The following is a 19,364-nucleotide window of genomic DNA, read 5'->3' as shown; positions in this document are numbered from 1 at the left end:
CGATTTATACGAAAACATCTCCCTCTCACTTTCTCGCCTGAAATACACTATTTTGTTTTCGTTTCTCTCTATATAAATGAAGCCATATCAGAGTATATACATCGCAAGAAAATATACCGAATATTTGCTACAAAGGTTAATTAATAAGCCTTAACCAGTAATGTTGTCACCGCAATTATTTTAAACAATTTAAAAGGTTTTACTATTAACAGGTGGTGTTACTGTGTATGAAATCGCATCTGGTACAGTTGTGACCAACTTCATGTTGAAGCACTACTGACAGGCTTCACTTTGTGTCATTTCGTCGAAGTATAAACAAAAAAATATTTCAGTACGTTGAAAATGTCTGAATTTATACCGAGTAATTCGTTTTTGCGGAATTTTATTTATTTTTTTACTTCAATTAGAAGAAAAACGGCGTAAAGGTCATCGAATGCTGCGTAAAGCTTATGGTAACCATGCTTCATTGATTTCCAGATGTGAATGCTGGTTTCGACGTTTCATAAAAGTGCTAATGGTGGTCCTGGACATCCAAAAAATTTGAAGACGACGGTTCGAAGGCATTACTGATGATGATGCGTGCACAGCGCAAGAAGAAGAATGACAAATAGTTTCATTAAATTGACCACTGCTAATTCATATAAAACCCAACTGTGAAGCTTCTTTTGGTGTCCAGTATTGTATAAATGGTTCAAAGCTGTTTATGGTCAATGCTCACTTCTCTAACAGTGCGGGGAATATGAATATATCAATCTATCTCGGTATATTTTTAAATTTCATCAACTTTTTCAATGGTTGACCAACCAGGGCGAAATTCACCTTTAACATCGAAATATCCGAACTAAAATGAGAAAAGGAATGCACATCACATAATTTCAATGAGTATGCTCTATATATTTTCGTTTCTGTCAATAAAAAAGCAAAATATGACAGGAATGACTTTCTGGAAACTCAATTTTCAAAGCACTATGACTTTTCGAACGAATAAACGATTGATGCTATGCCGATCCTTTAAAAGGCACAGTAGTATGGCTTCTTTGGATAATTTTTACTATAGATATGCGACTCCAAATTTGTCTATTAGAAAAAAACTGAAAATACTTCTCCTCAAACCTTATATTTTGGCACTTTTAACATTAAAATTATTTTTAAAAACTTACTTAAATACTATCAAAGTGCGGCAGAAAGAAAAACATAATCTCTTGATGGATATTTTTGTACACAGAGCATGAATTGAACATCCAGCTTATCTGTAAGATTTAGCTCCCATTGGCTTTTTCGTGGAAAACAATTTTCAAAAGACGAAGAATGATATTTTGTAGCCTTTCCACCCCGGAGAACTTATTAAACAACCTAGTATAATTTGTAACAAACATAAATATATACCCGTTACAATTATTCTATTTTTACTTAATAATAATATGTTACACTGAATCGATAACCTAGTTTTACCAAATACATGAATAAATCATTTTACCCCATATTATCAAGAATTATTTCCCTTGAGAATAAACTAAAAGGATAGGAAACAAAAAAAATCATAAAACTCTTGCAGCAATAGTAATGCAATCTAAAATGTATCGTCTCAAAGATGTTGTAAATTGCCAATCATTTAGCTATTCGAAAATAGAGTAATTTAATAACAATCAGTTGAAGGTCTCAATTAAAAACCTATCTAAATCCACTAATTTTCTAACGATTTGTAATAAAGAAACGATTAAATAAAATGAAAGTTCAATTTATCTCTAATTGTGGTTTAATACTAACTGTTGAGTTCTTTACTGAACGAATATATCATTGAGAATTGTCGTAAACTCAATAGAAGAAAATGGTAGAATACGTAAAAAGGATTTCTTGGACGTAACGGTGGTTCATGACCTGAAAGAATGCGGTCTAGCCACATAATATTACCTAAATTATATGTACCGTGTGGTTCTGTTTTTAATGGTACATTTTAATGGTGCATCTTTAAAAATATCTGACGCGGACATAAAAAAAATTAATAAATATTAGTATAAGATAGGCAACCAATAATGTCTTATTACCATTACCAACACACCAGTTTGGGTTCATTAAGAAGCACTCAACAATTGACCAGGTCCACAGAATAACAGATGTTATTGAAAAAGCCTACGAAAGTAAAAATGTATGCTCAGTTATATTTTTAGATGTAGCACAGCCTTCGATAAGGTTTGGCATGAAGGCCTTGTTCATAAACTACAGAAAATGCTACCAAAAGAACACACCGAACTATTAAAATCATACATTACAACCAGAATGTTTTAGAGTCAAACAAGAAGAACCTTACTCTACAATAAAAGAAGCTAAAACAGGTGTACCACAAGGAAGTGTACTGGGACCAATGCTTTATCTACTTTACACTTGTGATATACCACAAATGGAAAATATTACGATGGCTACATTTGTTGATGATACTGCGATTATAACTGTCGGAGACAATAGTGAAGAAGCCTCACGAAAATTACAACAGGCAAGGGACAATACAAATAATTGAGCACAAGCTTGGAAAATAAGAATTAATGAAAGTAAATCTGTACATGTGCAGTTCACCTATAAACAGACCGTACAAGCACCAATAACATTAAATAATACTATCATTACATATAGCAACAACGCTAAATACCTCGCAATGAATATTGATGCAAAACTTCGATGGAAGGAACATATAAAGAAGAAAAGAAAAGAACTGGAATTGAAATATAGGAAAATGTACTGGCTAATTGGAAGAAAATCACAATTATCAGTACATAATAAATTGCTATTATATAAGCAAATACTGAAACCTATATGGATGTACGGAGTTCAATTATGGGGATGTTTTGTAAAGAGTTAACATAAATAAAATACAATTTTTCAGAACAAAGTCCTGGCAGGTATTATGGGTGTCACAGTCAGTCAAGAAATCAAGAGAATTGCAAGGGGGCATGAGGAAAGACTCCATTCTCATACTAATATTGAAATATTGTAACTTTTGGATACCACCAGAACAGGTCACAGACTCAAAAGAATCAAAACATCTGATCTTGTGTAGTGTTTTGTAGTGAGGTGCATTTATTAAAAAATTCAACAGTGACATGTATAAACATTATTTCACCAGAGACTGAGTTAGGGCCGATGGGTCCTCCTAGTTATATACCTAGATTTAAGTTAGCATAAAGACAAATTGTAGGTTAGACGGAAACGACTAGTAACTATATAATAATTAAATAATAATAAAAAATGGTATCACTCCATTCGTGTGTCATATGCAAGGCGTATGAAAGCTGTTTGAGAATTCGAACTTAATTTTCTTCCAATAACCCTTTCAGTTCTTTGCCTTCAAATGTTTTTAATCATTCCATGGTCTTTTGATATTAACATCAGAATCGCAGTCACCACTTTTAAATAATTAAAATCAAAATCGACAATATGTATGAAGAAGCACCATCATCATAAGTTCCAAAAAACGTTTGATGATCTTCGTCAGCAAATTTCGTCAAGTTAATCAATAAGTGTCGTCGTTAAAAATTCCTTAAAATTAATCCACAATTCTTTTATATTTTGCAATTCAGACAATTTTATTCGATAATAATCTTTTTGTTTTTGTACTAACTTTAAAACAATTTTTAAATATAGTAATTTGTATTTCGAATGCTGGTCAAAGGATTCAAGAAATAATATTGCCCAATGTTAGGTAACAACCTACTACACACTCTCACTTTCGTAAAGATCGGGGCAAAAATATATTGTGTTCTTTCATCCGATGCTCTATATTTAAAAATTAACTAGACCAATGTTTACGTATAGAATATAAAGTAGGTCTTCGTTGTTATTATATTAAACTGTAATCTTCAATATGTTAAATTAAAAATATGAATGTTAATTGTGTTAAAATTATCGATTTTTTTTGGTAAAATATTTATAAAAATTTGTCTGCAATATTAAAATGTCCTAGATTAAATGGTTTCAGTAGGTCATAGAGTGAGTCATTTGTTAACCTATTTTGGATGACTTTATTGAAATTTCGTTTGTAAATAATTTTTAATGATTGTTGTTTTATTTAAAACGGTAACAGGTCAATTGAAGAGTCCCCGGCCTGACACAGATGGCGCTGTCGATTTGACAGCTGTCGGATCATTAGTTTGTGAATTATAGCATTTTAAGTGAAGTAACTTTTGTTATTGTGAAAAAAATGGATAAAAAGGAATTTCGCGTATTGATAATAACAGTTGAAGCAGAAACTTGGCTTGATGCCGAGTTTTCGGACACTGCCCCAGGAAAATCAACAGTGGACGCTCAAAAGAGGTTGTTACCGACGAAAACATTTTAAAAAAACCACAAAATGATTTTGAATGACTGTAAATTGAATGAAATAGCAGACACTCAAAAGATATCAACTGAACGTGTAAATCATATCATTCACGAATATTTGGGTATGAGAAAGCTCTGTGCAAAGGGGGTGCTCCATCATTTCATTCCGAAGTCCAATCGACAGTCATCCCAGTGGACTGCACACAATGAACCTGCTCCAAAGCGTAGGAAAATGCAACAGTCGGCTGGCAAGGTTGTGGCGTCTGTATTTTGGGAAGTCATGGAATAATTTTCATTGATTACCTTGAAAAAGGAAGGAAAAATTGCTGGGAAGCAATTTTCGTCCAATGAAGAGGTGATCGCCAAAACTGAAGAAAAGGACAAATTTGAAGAAGACAAATCGTACTACAAAAATGGTATCGAAAAGTTGTAGGGTCGCTATAATCAGTGTATCACCCTTGAAGGAATTATGTTGAATAAAAAAAACTAATTTTGCTAAAAAAAATGTGTTTTACTATGGTGGGTCGGGGACTTTTCAATTGACCTGTTACAAATATCTATTATTTACCTTAAAAAGAAACATTAGCTGAACGACTTACTGGTTCATTCCCTTAAACCATCATCATCATCCATAGTCAACCATAAAATCACCTCCAAACTTGTAAAACAAAGTCAAATTATTATCGTAATCTTTTATTTAAAAATATGAGGTAATTGCTTGGACAACAATCTGAATTGATTCTCTACAATAAACTGCTATGATATAAACAAATGTTGAAGCCAGTGTGGATTTACTGTGTGCTATTGTGAGGTTACTCAAAAAAATCCTATATTAATATGATCCATACTTACCAAAACAAAAGTCCTCGCAGCATTGTTATCGCCCCATGATATATTATAGTTTAAATAAATTAAACACCATGAGAGTTTGCGTCACGATAAAACGATTTACCAAAACTGCTCGACAATAGTGGTGTTACCTGGAGGTTGCTCTTCAATAAAACCCTTTGGACTGATATAGTTAAATTCTGCGTGAAAATAACAATATGAAGGAACATTAGTAGCAGTAATTAGCAGCAACGATTTTCATCAGACAAAGATGTGATGGAATCATTCGAATGAAAAGATGACAGAAGTTGAGGGAGGTACTACTAAAAAATAGAGTAATTTCCGTTTCATTCGGGCCAATTAATTGAACAAACTAGTACAGGGTATATTGCGTTTATTCAAATAGTTAAAAGTAATGTTAAATAAATACCAACTGTTATCTTCCATTACCATGAACTTTCCTGGCGGTGTTGACAATGTAGTTAAATTAATTAACACAACAAATCCTATTTTTATCGAAGTTAGTCAACAAAGATATGCATTCCAGCCTGTGTGAAAATAATAATTGAAGAAAGCTGTCTAGACCTTGGCGGACGCCTGTGTTTATGTACATAGTCGTACTAAAGGAACCACCTTCTGTTTTGTTATCTAAGGTAAAACAATCACAAAAGCAACACGGTTAAATCTATATTAATCTGCTGATAAGTTAGTTAAATTGACATTTGTTTAGTATAATGTTGTGTATATATAACCGAGATCGATACTTAGTTCTCCAAAAAATCGCAACATCTTGTAGTTTGGGCATCCTAAGAATATATTTTAGATAATTAATCATATTTGATTATTATTGTACAGACTACTCACCATACGAGGGTCACTATTTATATTTCGGGAATTGCAACACTGTTGTCATGTGAGTCCGTCTGACGGTTCTATCGTAAAGTTTGACATTTTTGACGATATACGTACTCAGAATATTTTGTCGCACGGGCGTTATTTGTTTATTTTATGTTTAATTGAAAGTTTCGCCTCGACAAAACATGAAACTGAATAGTGAATATTTTCGTGCGATGAATTTTTGCGATTTTCGACGTGGATTATCACAACAAGAGTGCATCAATCAACGTAATTTAACTTTTCACACTTGGCTGTGCGAAAGTTATGTTCGTGTTGGATCCCACAGAATTTGACAATCGCTCAAAAAAAGGCTCGTGTCGATTGGTGCAAAGAAATGCTTAAGAAATTCAATCGCGGTGCTTCGTAAGACTTTTATAAAATCATGACAGCTGACTAATCATGGATATGACTACTGTATGGGTGTTCCAAGATGAACCAAATCCAACAAAAGTTGTTCGCGCACGTGGCCTGTTTCTTCGGGAGATCTGGTCATGTTGCAACAGTGACTCTAGAGGATCGTAGAACAGTAAATTCTGATTGGTACACAACCATTTGTTTGCCAGAAGTCTTCGGTGATATAAGGAAAACAAACAAGAGATGCCGGATTGTTCTTCATCATGACAATGCAAGCTCTCACACATTGGCTCAAACAAGAGACTATTTGAGCACTCAAAACATCGAATTGATGGGTCATCTCCCGTACAGCTGATTGGCACCCAATGACTTCTTTTTGTTCCTATCCGTGAAGAATAAACTGCGTGGTCAATGATTTTCATCGCCCGAAGGCGCTATTTAAGCGTTCAAAAATCATGTTTTGAAGATCCCTCATTCGGAATGGAACAAAGGCTTTGAAAATTGGTTTAAGCGTATGCAAAAGTGTCTCGATTATCGGGACGAGTACTTTGAAAAACAATAAAAATATATTCGTAGCTTAACTATTTGTTTTTTTTTCCTATTGCCGAAATATAAATAGTGACCCTCGTATATATCAACAGCATCATCACAAAAATACGATTATTCTAACCTGATGCCAAGTTACCAATCGGTAGAAGCATTCATTTCTTTAAGATCATCCTCATGAAAAACAGAGAAGTCCTGGTTGTAAAATAAAATCAATCTCTTCCAAATGCTTATTTTACCAATATTTTTTAAGTCCCCTTAAGCATCACTGGCTATGATGGCTTACTTCAGCACAACTACAATCTAATAATCATGGTTGGATGTTAGAAAATATCAGCTCTATTGTTTGACAATTAGGATATACAAGTGTTAACAGTGAAGTAAGTAACAAGAATTCTTCTTTAATGTAATTTTTACAGGATTTATTCTTATTTAGATCTTATCAGCAATTGAATATTACCTTTCAGCCTACCCTCGTAGAATAATCTCTTCTGTGCCTTATACAGAATGTTCCGAACGACCATTTTAGATTAAAAAAAATATGTGAAAACTGTGTACGTGCCTTTAAAATTTGAGGTTTTCACTCGATTGTCCCCCTTCCTCCATCAGATCGTGACTTGGTTCCAATGGGACCACCTTTTTGGAATAAAAAATGTGAAAATCGGTCCATCAGAAATCAAGATACAGTAAAAAAATATACAGCCGAACATAGAACCTCCTCCTTTTTTCGAAATCGGTTAAAATTACTATATTTGGTATTTTAACTGCATGCCTGATTCTATTTTGTAATTTGTAGTTTATTTAAAGAAAAGCATGTATTTTGCCCAGTTCTGCTAATGCATGATAGTTATATTGACTTTATATATCATCCTTTTCTTTTTCTTTTTTTTTTTTTTGATATAGACTCTTATTACATTTTTACCAACATTACGTTACAAACAAAATTGTTGTGTTCTCGCAGAACTAATTCAATGAACTAATGGGGCTAAATTAGTGCGTATGGTGAAATGCGGAAAAGCCCGTTACGAAATTCGGCTCAAGGATGTGACACATTTTCACAACAGTCTGATCTGGTTCACTCACCGGGCCAGGCGGCGCTGAGAGACATTTCGTTTGTTTATTTTTCGGGCGTCTGTTCGGAACGACCTTCACCCGACTGCTTCCGGCCGCGTCGCCGTACGTTTCTCTCCAGCAAAACGACGCAAAGTTCAGATTATCCTATTGTCGTCGTTCTTTCGCCATACCTTCACTTTTGCGTCACGGTGCGGATGGTATTTAAAAGTGGTTGCGTAAAAGGAAAGTGTTTCCCAAGAACTATGCCAAATACCTATTTATATGTACAAGAATAATGACGAACAAATGGTATATATCGTTTTACTTCCATTCCTAAGGCAAATAACTGACATTGACAGATCAATCATATAATAGGTCAATTGAAAAGTCTCCGGACTGACACATAGATGGCGCTACTAGAGTTAAATCTATATGTTTTTTAATTAGCCCTAACCCTCAAAAGATGCGTGTATAAATTTGACAGCTGTCGGATCATACAACAACAACTTTTGTTATTTTGAAAAAATGGATAAAAAGAAATTTCGCGTGGTGATAAAATATTGCTTTTTGAAGGGAAAAATACAGTTGAAGCAAAAACTTGGCTTGATGCCGAGTTTCCGGACACTGCCTCAGGAAAATCAACCATCAAGGATTGGTATGCTAAGTTTAGAAGTGGTGAAATGAGCACCAAAGACGGCGAAGGCAGTGGACGCCCAAAAAAGATTTTTACCGACGAAAACATTAAAAAATCCACAAAATGATTTTGAATGACCGTAAATTGAAAATGAATGAAATAGAAGACACTCTAAAGATATCAACTGAACATCATATCATTCACGAATATTTGGGTATGAGAAGTGGGTACCGCGTGAGTTCACTTTGGACGTTTGAAGGACGAAATCGCCGAAAAACGACCGCATTTGAAGAAAAAGAAAGTGCTGCTTCACCAAGACAATGCACCGTGTCACAAGTCGGCGAAAGCGATGACAAAAATCCATGAATTGGCCTTCGAGTTGCTTCCTCATCCACCGTATTCTCCAGATTTGGCCTCCAGCGACTATTTACAGTTCTCAGATCTCAAAAGAATGCTCGCTGGGAAGAAATGTTCGTCGAATGAAGAGGTGATCGCCGAAACTGAGGCCTATTTTGAAGCAAAGGACAAATCGTACTACAAAAATGGGATCGAAAAGTTGGAGGATCGCTATAATCAGTGTATCACCCTTGAAGGGAATTATGTTAAATAAAAAAAACTAATTTTGCCAAAAAAAGTGTTTTACTATGGTAGGCCGGGGACTTTTCAATTGACCTGTTATGTTCGCCGATTTTTCCGTCAATTGTGTGCTTATTTTATTCCTTTTTTCACACTGCCACTTGCCAATTTAAAATTAACTGATTTATACAGCACAGAAAACCAAATAATTATCTCACTCCTTTCCTCTCTCAAAATGTGTATGGGAAGGAATTTGTACATCTCCGTCTGTTATCGTTGAATAGAAAAACAATCGAAGTATACATTTAACTGATATAGTTATTAGTATTTTCAATCGTTCGTTTTTTACTATTAACAATTAATAATTTCAAAGGAAGTAGAATTACTTTTATATTTTAATATTCTGTGGGTCTGTAAAAAGGAATGAATTTTTTCTATGAAATGTTATAATACCCCACAAATGTTTTATCGTATTTTAATATTTTATTTGCTATTTTCAAATAATATACAATAATAAATATAGACAATACAATAGAACTTAATCTAAAAACTAAAGATGCACAATAGCCATAAATACTAAATAAAAATTAAAAATATACCTAATCATAGAAAAAACGAATTTATGACATAATTAAAAATCATCGCACAATAATTACTAGAGCTTTTTTAAATAAAGTAAATGCTTTATTTAATGAACGGAAATATTTTTAACAAAAATCGAGAGAGTAATCGAATAGGTAATATCTATTATTGTCATAAAAACAGTTAAAAGTATTTTTCCATTTATCATTCACAATTTTAATCTTTTTACCACTTACTACTTAATCCTGAAAAATATCGTTTCAAAATGATGCTATATTAATGTACCATATATTGTTATTTACAAGCAAACTATCAAAAAAACCATAGTCGATAGTTCCTAACTCTAAAATAAAGCTTTATCAAGGACGTAATGTTTAAAAGTAATCCAAACAATTGTTGAACTAGATTAGTATAAGTTGCAAATAATCAATAGATATTCAAAATCAACGCCACAATTTTTACGTCTTACTTCATTGACTGTATATAACATAGTATAGAATTAATTTGTGACAAATGTAAGAAAGTAAAGACCACAATAATGAGTCCTATTTTTACTCAATAATATGTTATTGAAATCGATGGCCTAGTTCTACCAAACATATGAATAAATCAAGTTTTCCTTGTATAGTTAATAGCATTTTTCTGACAAAAGAATAAAAAACACAATTATGTATGGAAGTGTACAAATAATAATCAAAATTTAATCTATTTACCATTCTTTTTGATTACGCTGTTAAAGCTACATTTGTATATATTTTAAATTATTGTTTCTTTGATTAATTACGCGTACATATATACTGGATACACAACACTTTTCAGACTGAACATACATTAGAATCAAATAGTAGTGAGTAAGTCATAAAATACTAAACGTACACTGGTTTAGAAATATATCGATATTTTTTCAAAAAAATTAAGTGTATTTCTTAAACATTATAACAAAATATCAATATATACTACATAAAAAAATATCGATATTTTTCTCAGTGGCCGACACCCCTACTTTGTATCAGGCACACAGATTTTTTTTTATTTATCTCTTAGTACGTCAACAATCTGCCTGTGGGCAACAAGTGTTATTAGATGATTTCCATTATATAATATAACTATCCTGATATGTAGTAGATCACTTCAGTAAGTAATCTACTGTATAACTTATAATCTAAATGTTATTCCAGATACTATTCTAAGTTATTGTAAAGTCGAGCTTATTCTAAAGACTATTCTAACTTATTCTAGAGATTATTAAATCTCACTCTGTGTCTATTAATCAATTCGTATGGTAGTATGTGTTTGGGCCTATGCCCTACACTGTCATCGCGCACATTTAACTATTTAGCGAGTGCATTGGAATGCACTAATAGTCTCTTCAGAGTACTTCGCACTAATACTCCGTATCTCATTCGTTATGGGTTCTAAGGGGATATCGCGCTGAATCAGTTTGTTGGACACGTAATATGGGGCATCGACGAGGACTCGCAACACTTTATTCTGAAACCTCTGGAGGTTAGCTATGTTAGATTTGTTACTTGTATCCCACAGTTCAGTACCATGGGCCTAAGTATTGACTTATACCAGCAAAACCTTGTTATCTAATGATAATGTAGATTTACGCCAGATCAGTCAATACAAGATTTATTAGTTTAAGCCCAAGCTGTTTGCGTTTTGTCACTATATGTTTTTTCCATATCAAACGTCGATCAAAATGCATTCCCAGATATTTAAACGTTGTCTGCTTGCGGAAGTTCATGATTATTCAGTTTTACTGAGGGACATGTTCTTCTACAAAGGCTGAATGTCACATAGGTAGATTTTGTCTCATTAACTTTGATACGCCACCTTTTCAACCACCATTCGACTTTGTTAAGATAAAGTGGGAAGTTTCTTGTGACTGATATTGCATCCTCTTGTGATGATAAAACCACTCTTCAGAATATGTTGCAACAGTAGTGTTTTTTGAGGTCGGTAGGTCAACTGTCTACAATATATACAATAGACCAAGAACACTGCCCTGCGGAACACCCGAATATATTGGGTGTAGGTCAGTGTATTCGTCACCCTGTTTGACAACAAACTGAAACAAATCATAGAAACAAACAATCGCGTTATAGAACTGAGCCATTCAAATGTCTTTGTAGGACAATTCAAACGAACCAATAAAAAAGTGGTCTCATTGCCTGAATTCAAGGGACCACCCAAAACATTTCCTCGGTTTCGCCTATTTAAGTTAAACCTGGTATATTTCAACTTGTTATGTTGATTACCACTTTTATAACTAGCTTGTTAAAATACCATGTTCAAACGCATGTATTATGAAAAGCTTCGAATAGTAACAAAGAAGAATGGGTTAATTAATCTCCCTTTTTCTCTTCCAGGAACTCTTACAGTAGAAGAAGTATACCGGGATCGAGACCAATTCGCGGCCTTGGTGAGAGAGGTGGCGGCACCGGATGTCGGCCGTATGGGCATCGAGATTTTATCTTTCACCATCAAGGACGTTTATGACGACGTTCAGTACCTGACGTCGTTGGGCAAGGCGCAGACCGCCATGGTGAAGAGGGACGCGGACGCCGGTGTCGCTGAAGCCAACAGGGACGCCGGTATTAGGGTAAGTCTCCCTTTTATTCATCCTTTGGTTCCATCTGCTACTATTACACTCCCTGTATCCAACCCCTTAAGAAAAAGTCTGGTGCTCTTAAATCCGAAGATCTGGTTGGCCATGCTAAATCGCCACTTCGCGAAATTAGTGTTCGTAGAAAAACGTCATTCAGTAGTTCAAACACAATGGTTAAAGCTAGACAGAGCTTAACGTCACTCAACCAATTCCTCCGTCTATTTTTGACTTAATATTTAATTTTCTTTGGTAAATAAAAATCGATTGTACATATTTCCTCCCTATAGTGAATTATTTATTCCCAGTCGAACAAATATATGTTTATATTTAGAAAAAAATGTCACAAACTCCAAGAAAATGCATATTGTCACATGTGACAAATGCAATGACATTACGACGCCTACTTCGAGAAAAATCCAATTTTTTGTGACTATGACAGAAATGAAATAATTTTTTGTTTGTTATTTAATAAATAAAGTTGAATAACATAACGAATAATATTAATCTTGATATTATATAAGTGCCACAACTACTGTGCCCTACTTTTACATCCCTTTGTACGATACGTATTAACCAATTTGTTGGTGGTTTTCCGTTATGCAACCGTCGCAAATTGACGGATTAGTAGTTTTATTAGATTGTCTCTGGAGAAGTTTGCTACAAATAGCGCGTCAGTCGGATTAACTTTTAAACGTCAGTATATATCAGCTATATAATTATATGGTCTATAAAATGGTATATTGCTTTTTCATTGGATTCATCAAAATACTGTGCTGTAATTACATTGAATAAACAGTTTATCTAATTTAATTCCCGATTTTTTGATGTTACGCATCTAGGTTTTAACAAATTTATGGTAACTGAAAATATTCTGGAGAATAACGGCATGCGCGCAAGGGTTTGAATTTGCAGCGTTGTCAGTTGTTGAAAATTATACATGCTTTTGAAGAATATTAAATAAATAGAGTAAATTATATTTAATTCACAAATTAGGTTATATCATAGGACTTAATATTTCTGTTGAGGCTCGAGTTAAAATGTTTTGATCCATTTTTCTTCTCCTATAATATAAAAAATGTAATATAGAGAACCTTTTACGAGGGTCACTATTTATATTTCGGAAATTGGCAACACTGTTGTCATGTAAGTCCCCCTGGCGGTTCCATCGTAAAGTTTGACATTTTTGACGATATACGTACTCAGAACATTTTGTCGCACGGACGCTATTTGTTTATCGGCAAAAAATGGAACTGAATCGTGAACATTTTCGTGCGATGAACCAAATCCAACAAAAGTTGTTCGCACACGAAGCACTTCAAAGAAAATGGTGGCCTCATTCTTCGGGAAAACTGGTCATATTGCAACAATGCCTCTAGAGGATCATAGAACAATAAATTCTGATTGGAGAAAACAAACAAGAGACGCCGGATTGTTCTTCATCATGACAATGCGAGCTCTCACACCTCGGCTAAAACAAGAGCACTCAAAACATCAAATTGATGGGTCATCCGCCGTACAGCCCTGATTTGGCACCCAATGACTTCTTTTTGTTCCCGTGAAGAATAAACTGCGTGGTCAACGATTTTCATAGCCCGAAGAAACTATTGAAACATTCAAAAATCACGTTTTGAAGATACTTCATTTAGAATGTAATAATGCTTTGAAAATTGGTTTAAGCGTATGCAAAAGTGTATCAAAAATGTAGATCATCGTGGCGAGTACTTTGAAAAACAATAAAAATATATTCGCAGCTTAACTATTTGTTTTTTTTTCCTATTCCCGAAATATAAATAGTGACCCTCGTATAAATACGTTTGATTTAAAAATAATTTTGAAAGCAAAAATGAGAAAATAAAACTATATCTAATTATTTATCAATATATAAACATTACAATAACAAAGCTAAACCAAAAAGTTATAGCTCTTGTAAAGTATTCGTATACTTGAAGAGTATTACCAAGTACTAAGTTTACTTATTTATTTACTTATACTAAGTTTATATTATTTAGACCTAATCTAAGTTATTTAATCTTTTATAAACATAATTATTTATTAATTTTTATGTATTAATATATAAAAACACAACCATCCACTTATCTTTAAAATTACTTAGTATTATATCATAACAGCATGGAAATCCATCTCTCAATTCATTCAATAAAAGCAAGAAATGCAATTCAACGATATACATTAAGCCAGTTTGTAGGTTATATCCGTATACATTAAACATACATTCATATTGTCCTTCATTTATTATTATTATTAGCATAAAATTTATTTATTTCTTTAAAATAACACACATCTTGTATTTTTGACCTCATTTACCCATGCTTCAACACTTTTTAGTGACTCTTTTATGCTTTGTACCTATTAAATTCAATTGGTTTGCTTGCTGCATATTATATAAAGCTTTTTAGCAACTAATTTGTCTGCAATCATATTTTTATATGATTTTAATATTTCTCACCACTCGCCCTTTTATATACTCTTAAGAATTCCTGATCGATTATGCTCAAATTTATAAGTAGTAATATTTTTATCAAATTAAGAACCCCTAACCTTAAAACGAACCAATCTTCAATGTTTCTTAATCAATTTTAATGCTGTTGATTGACTATATGATTAACGAGCAGTGATTTTGATGAGATATACTCACATAAAGGACATCGAGCTATATTTATCTGTACTTTTACTTTCGCAGGATTAACTATGCCTAAAATATAATGAATACGGTATAGAATTGAGCCCAATTTTCAAAATTAAAATAAAAATTGAATGAATCTTCATTTATATATTCAGATTATTCAAACAAATCGATGACATTAAACAATACCAATGCAAATAAACTAAAATCAACAAAATACTTAACCTTACAAAACAGAACTCACAACCAGTACCAGGATCAAATCCAAAATGGCTGTTCCAGTTCAGTAGATTCTACCTGTCGATTGCTTGCAAATGACAATGTCGTCAGGCGGAAACTACCGAAGTTTACCGAATACCAGTTATGTTTCTCCAGACATAGACAATTCCTTGGCCTACCTTAATATTTCATTTAATGTTTTTTTGAGATTTGATGGGACAGTTAATTTTAGCTTATATTATACATTATACGTAATTATGTGACAGTTTCGAAAAACTTTTGTCTTAACATTTCTTTCGTTTAATATTTGATTTGACAGTGACTAGGTTATGTTAAATACTATATTTTTACACACAAATTAAAAAAAGGGAAATGTTTCAAATCACGCGGATACACTTTTAATACACCCGGTAATTTCATATCTCATACTTAACCAATTGGTTTCAGGAAGCTGAATGTCAAAAATCCGCCATGGACATAAAATACTCCACAGACACGAAAATCGAGGACAATGCTCGAATGTTCAAGCTCCAGAAAGCCAACTTCGACCAGGAAATCAATACAGCCGTGAGTCCATCCCTTCCACCGTCCGTCACGTACCTCCAACTCGTTTGTTTCAGAAAGCCCAAGCTCAGCTAGCCTACGAGTTGCAAGCCGCGAAGATCCGTCAAAAGATTCGAAACGAGGAGATCCAGATAGAGGTGGTGGAGAGGAAGAAGCAGATCGAGATCGAGACGCAGGAGGTTATGAGGAAGGAGTGCGAACTGAACGCTTTGGTCAGGTTGCCGGCCGAAGCAGAGAGCTACAAGATGCAAATGTTAGCTGAAGGAAAGAGGTTAGTTACTATTTAAATACTTATCAGAATATTTCATCACTATCATCATCATCGTATATACCATTAACCGAGGCTTAGGGAGACTCTCTATTTACGCTATAGTGGATACTATAGGACCTTACCAAATACCGATATTGTTAGCGATTTGGATTTAAAATGATGTTAGTGCTCCATGCTTTTCATCTACATCTTTTCTGGAGCTGCACATTACTTTTTTGTTTTTTGTTCAAAAAGTTTATATTGCCACATATATAACTGAGGTATTCGTTCACCTTTCATTTCATAACAAAAATTGTATTACATTTTATTTAATCTTTTCTATTTGTATATTCTGTGGATCTGTAAAAAGGAATGGAATTTTTCTATGGAATGAAATGATACGCCACAATTGTTTTATCGTATTTTAATATGTTAGTTCCTATTTTTAAATAATATACTGTAATATAGAAAATAAAATAGAACTTATACAATAATTTAAAAACTAAAGATGTACAATAACCATAAATACTACATAAAAATTAAACATACCTAATCAGAAAAAAAAACTAATCCCATGACATAATTAAAAATGATCGAACAATAACTACTATAACTTTTTTAAATAAAATAAATACTTTATTTGTTATTGAACGGCAATATTTTTTAACAAAAATCCAAAGATTAATCGAAATATTACCTATTATTGTCATAAAATAGTAAAAAGTATTTTACTATTTATCATTCACTATTTTGATCTTTTACTCTATTACATTAACAATCTTGAAAAATATCGTTCCAAAATGCTACTATATTAATATACAATATATTGTTATTTACATGCAAACTACCAAAAAAAATCAAAAAATATATATATTACATATAAATCTATGTAAGCATAAATTGGGTACATTTTTGTCAAGGTCGTGGCTAGGACGACAGAGCCAGAACGTTAAAAATCATTCGAATGAAACTAGTAGATCCAAAAATAGTAATTAAAAGTACACGACTGAAGCAGCCGAACAAAAAATAGCGACTGAAACTAGTAAAAAGTAGACAACTACTAAATAGTTAAAATGTTGAAATTTTTCAGGACCCAAACGGTACAAAAAGCTCAGGCCGAAAGTGAGAAGATCAAAATGATTGGTTCCGCGGAAGCTTCCGCCATCGCCAGCATTGGTAAAGCTGACGCCGAAAGGATGAAGATGAAGGCTACCGTTTATAAACAGTACGGAGACGCAGCTATCATGAGTATTGTCTTGGAGGCATTACCAAAGGCAAATAAAATTGTATATAGTTATTCTTAAACGATCTAATGTTATTTGTTATAGATCGCCGCTGAAGTAGCTGCTCCGTTGGCCAAAACCGATGAAATCGTCCTCCTCGGTGGTAAAGATAACACCACGGGTGAAATCACCCGTCTCGTCGGTCAGATTCCTCCAGCAGTGAATGCTCTCACCGGCGTGGACCTATCGAAAGTATTGGGAAGAATTCCGGGAGCCAGTCAAAACACCGCCACTGTTGTAAACTAAACGAATACCCCACTCCCAAAACAAAGGGTATTCAAAATTTGACAGTATATTGTGCCATTCTAAACCGTAGCTTTCCGCCTGTCAAATTTCGAATCGATATCCAGTTACAATCATAAAAGATACTTGTTATACACTCACGGTATGTTTTCTTTGTTACTTCAAACAAACAAAAACATAGAAAATCCGACAAATTACCTTCCACTACATTGTCATATTTCAATATATTGTTGTACATCAACCTACATCACAGTAGGCCATAATGTCAAACAACTGACCAAATATCTGTCCCAGTTTCGACAGAGATTTTGACGTTCATCATTTGTTACCAGAAAACACAGTTCAGTTTTCAGAGCTAAACAATATATAATGAATCCAGCTTTTACCTTAAGTCATAGGAAACAATTGAACATTGAGCATTTACCTAATGTGACTTATAAAAATATTCCAGTACGTCTGTCGTTTTGTCCGTTTTTTAGTTTCAATTTGTAACATATTTATTTATTTAATATTATTTTATGAAACAAATTTGTATTATTATTGTTCTTATTATTATTAATCTTTTAGTGAAAACGAAAACGTATATAATAAATCATGGTGTTCATAGCAAAATTGAGAAAAAATCGAAATAGAGAGAGATTCTGTACATTATATATAGTAGCCTCGAGAAATTAGTGAGAGAAATATTTTTCTACTCCCAAATACCCCCTAATTTCTTTCCTCTGGTGTTCTTTTTAATGTTTTATTAGACTTGTAGTAAAATTTTATTTCTCGACAACCCTATTTTTAGATGAATGTTCTTTGAAATCGCACCTTTTTTGTACATAGTTTGTTTCGTTCAAATAAAGATGTATTTTCTTGTAATAGACGAAGATCGTGTGTACATTTTTTCACTGCCGTGTATTGTAACGTTTTCATATATTGATATTTTCAGTGTTGTAAAGAGTTTAATGTTTAGCCTATAAAACGCTTTGCCCAGGATATTTTTTAGCTTAACCATAGTACATAATTAGGATTGGTTAAGAAGTTCTATTTTATGCCTGTCAGTCTTTTCTCGCGAAACACCACAAACCTGTGTTACACATTGTTTGTCTAGCTTTTATTATAATAAAAAAATAAATTGTGTGTAATTAAATCGTCGTTTACTTTATACCAGTCCCAATACAAAATATTTTGTGTCATAGTTGACACTGAAAAATGCTTTTTCCAATTTTCATATTTGTTAATCTAAAATATATATAGTAATACGTGTTTTCAACATTATAATTCTTAATATAAAGTTTTCAAACAATACTACTAAAAAAACACTTGTCAATACGAAGCTTCTATAATGTTTAAAAATTCAACAAATATCAACATTATTATTAAACTGTATTATTTTCATGCAATTGCATTTAAATTTCTTTTGATTTGATCTTCGATTGTTTTAATTTAAGGACTTGACAATGACATTTATTTAATATTAATGTATTTTTATTATATTAACTAAAATGTATATTATTATATTAACCAGTAAAATTGTCGACAAAATGTACCGTACATAGTCATATTTTTAAAAAACTAGTGGAGGTATTAGGGACAACCATATTTTATTTATGAAATATTTTAATTCAAAATTAACCTCAATAAGAGCAACTATAGAATTTGACATTACTTATTTTAACGTCAAAAATTGACATGTTAATGAATTACTCTAAGTAAGCAATGTTTGATATGGGTGTATATCAATATCTATTAATTTTAGTTCTATAAACAATTGTAAAAAA

General features: G+C 32.9%; 2 protein-coding genes across 2 annotated transcripts in view; both read left to right on the top strand.

Annotated features, from left to right (window-relative positions):
* Flo2 (flotillin-2) overlaps positions 1-18,733 on the top strand; it is a 374,194-nt gene extending 355,461 nt beyond the window's left edge. The window contains exons 3-7 of the mRNA XM_076400168.1: positions 12,157-12,389; positions 15,706-15,825; positions 15,879-16,093; positions 17,163-17,346; positions 17,401-18,733. Coding sequence (XP_076256283.1) covers positions 12,157-12,389; positions 15,706-15,825; positions 15,879-16,093; positions 17,163-17,346; positions 17,401-17,601 — 953 coding nt within the window. The 3' untranslated portion in view covers positions 17,602-18,733. The remainder of the gene's footprint in view (positions 1-12,156; positions 12,390-15,705; positions 15,826-15,878; positions 16,094-17,162; positions 17,347-17,400) is intronic.
* The window catches only part of LOC143193783 (solute carrier family 2, facilitated glucose transporter member 8), a 241,696-nt gene that overhangs the window by 114,210 nt on the left and 108,122 nt on the right, over positions 1-19,364 (top strand). The gene's annotated exons all lie outside the window — the stretch shown is intronic.

This window comes from Rhynchophorus ferrugineus, unplaced genomic scaffold, assembly GCF_030347505.1.
Source record: "Rhynchophorus ferrugineus isolate W39M unplaced genomic scaffold, kcgeb_rfMv2 rfM3, whole genome shotgun sequence".
Classification (NCBI taxonomy): domain Eukaryota; kingdom Metazoa; phylum Arthropoda; class Insecta; order Coleoptera; family Curculionidae; genus Rhynchophorus; species Rhynchophorus ferrugineus.
Note: the sequence above shows the minus strand (reverse complement) of the source record. Positions and strands in the feature narration are given on the sequence as shown.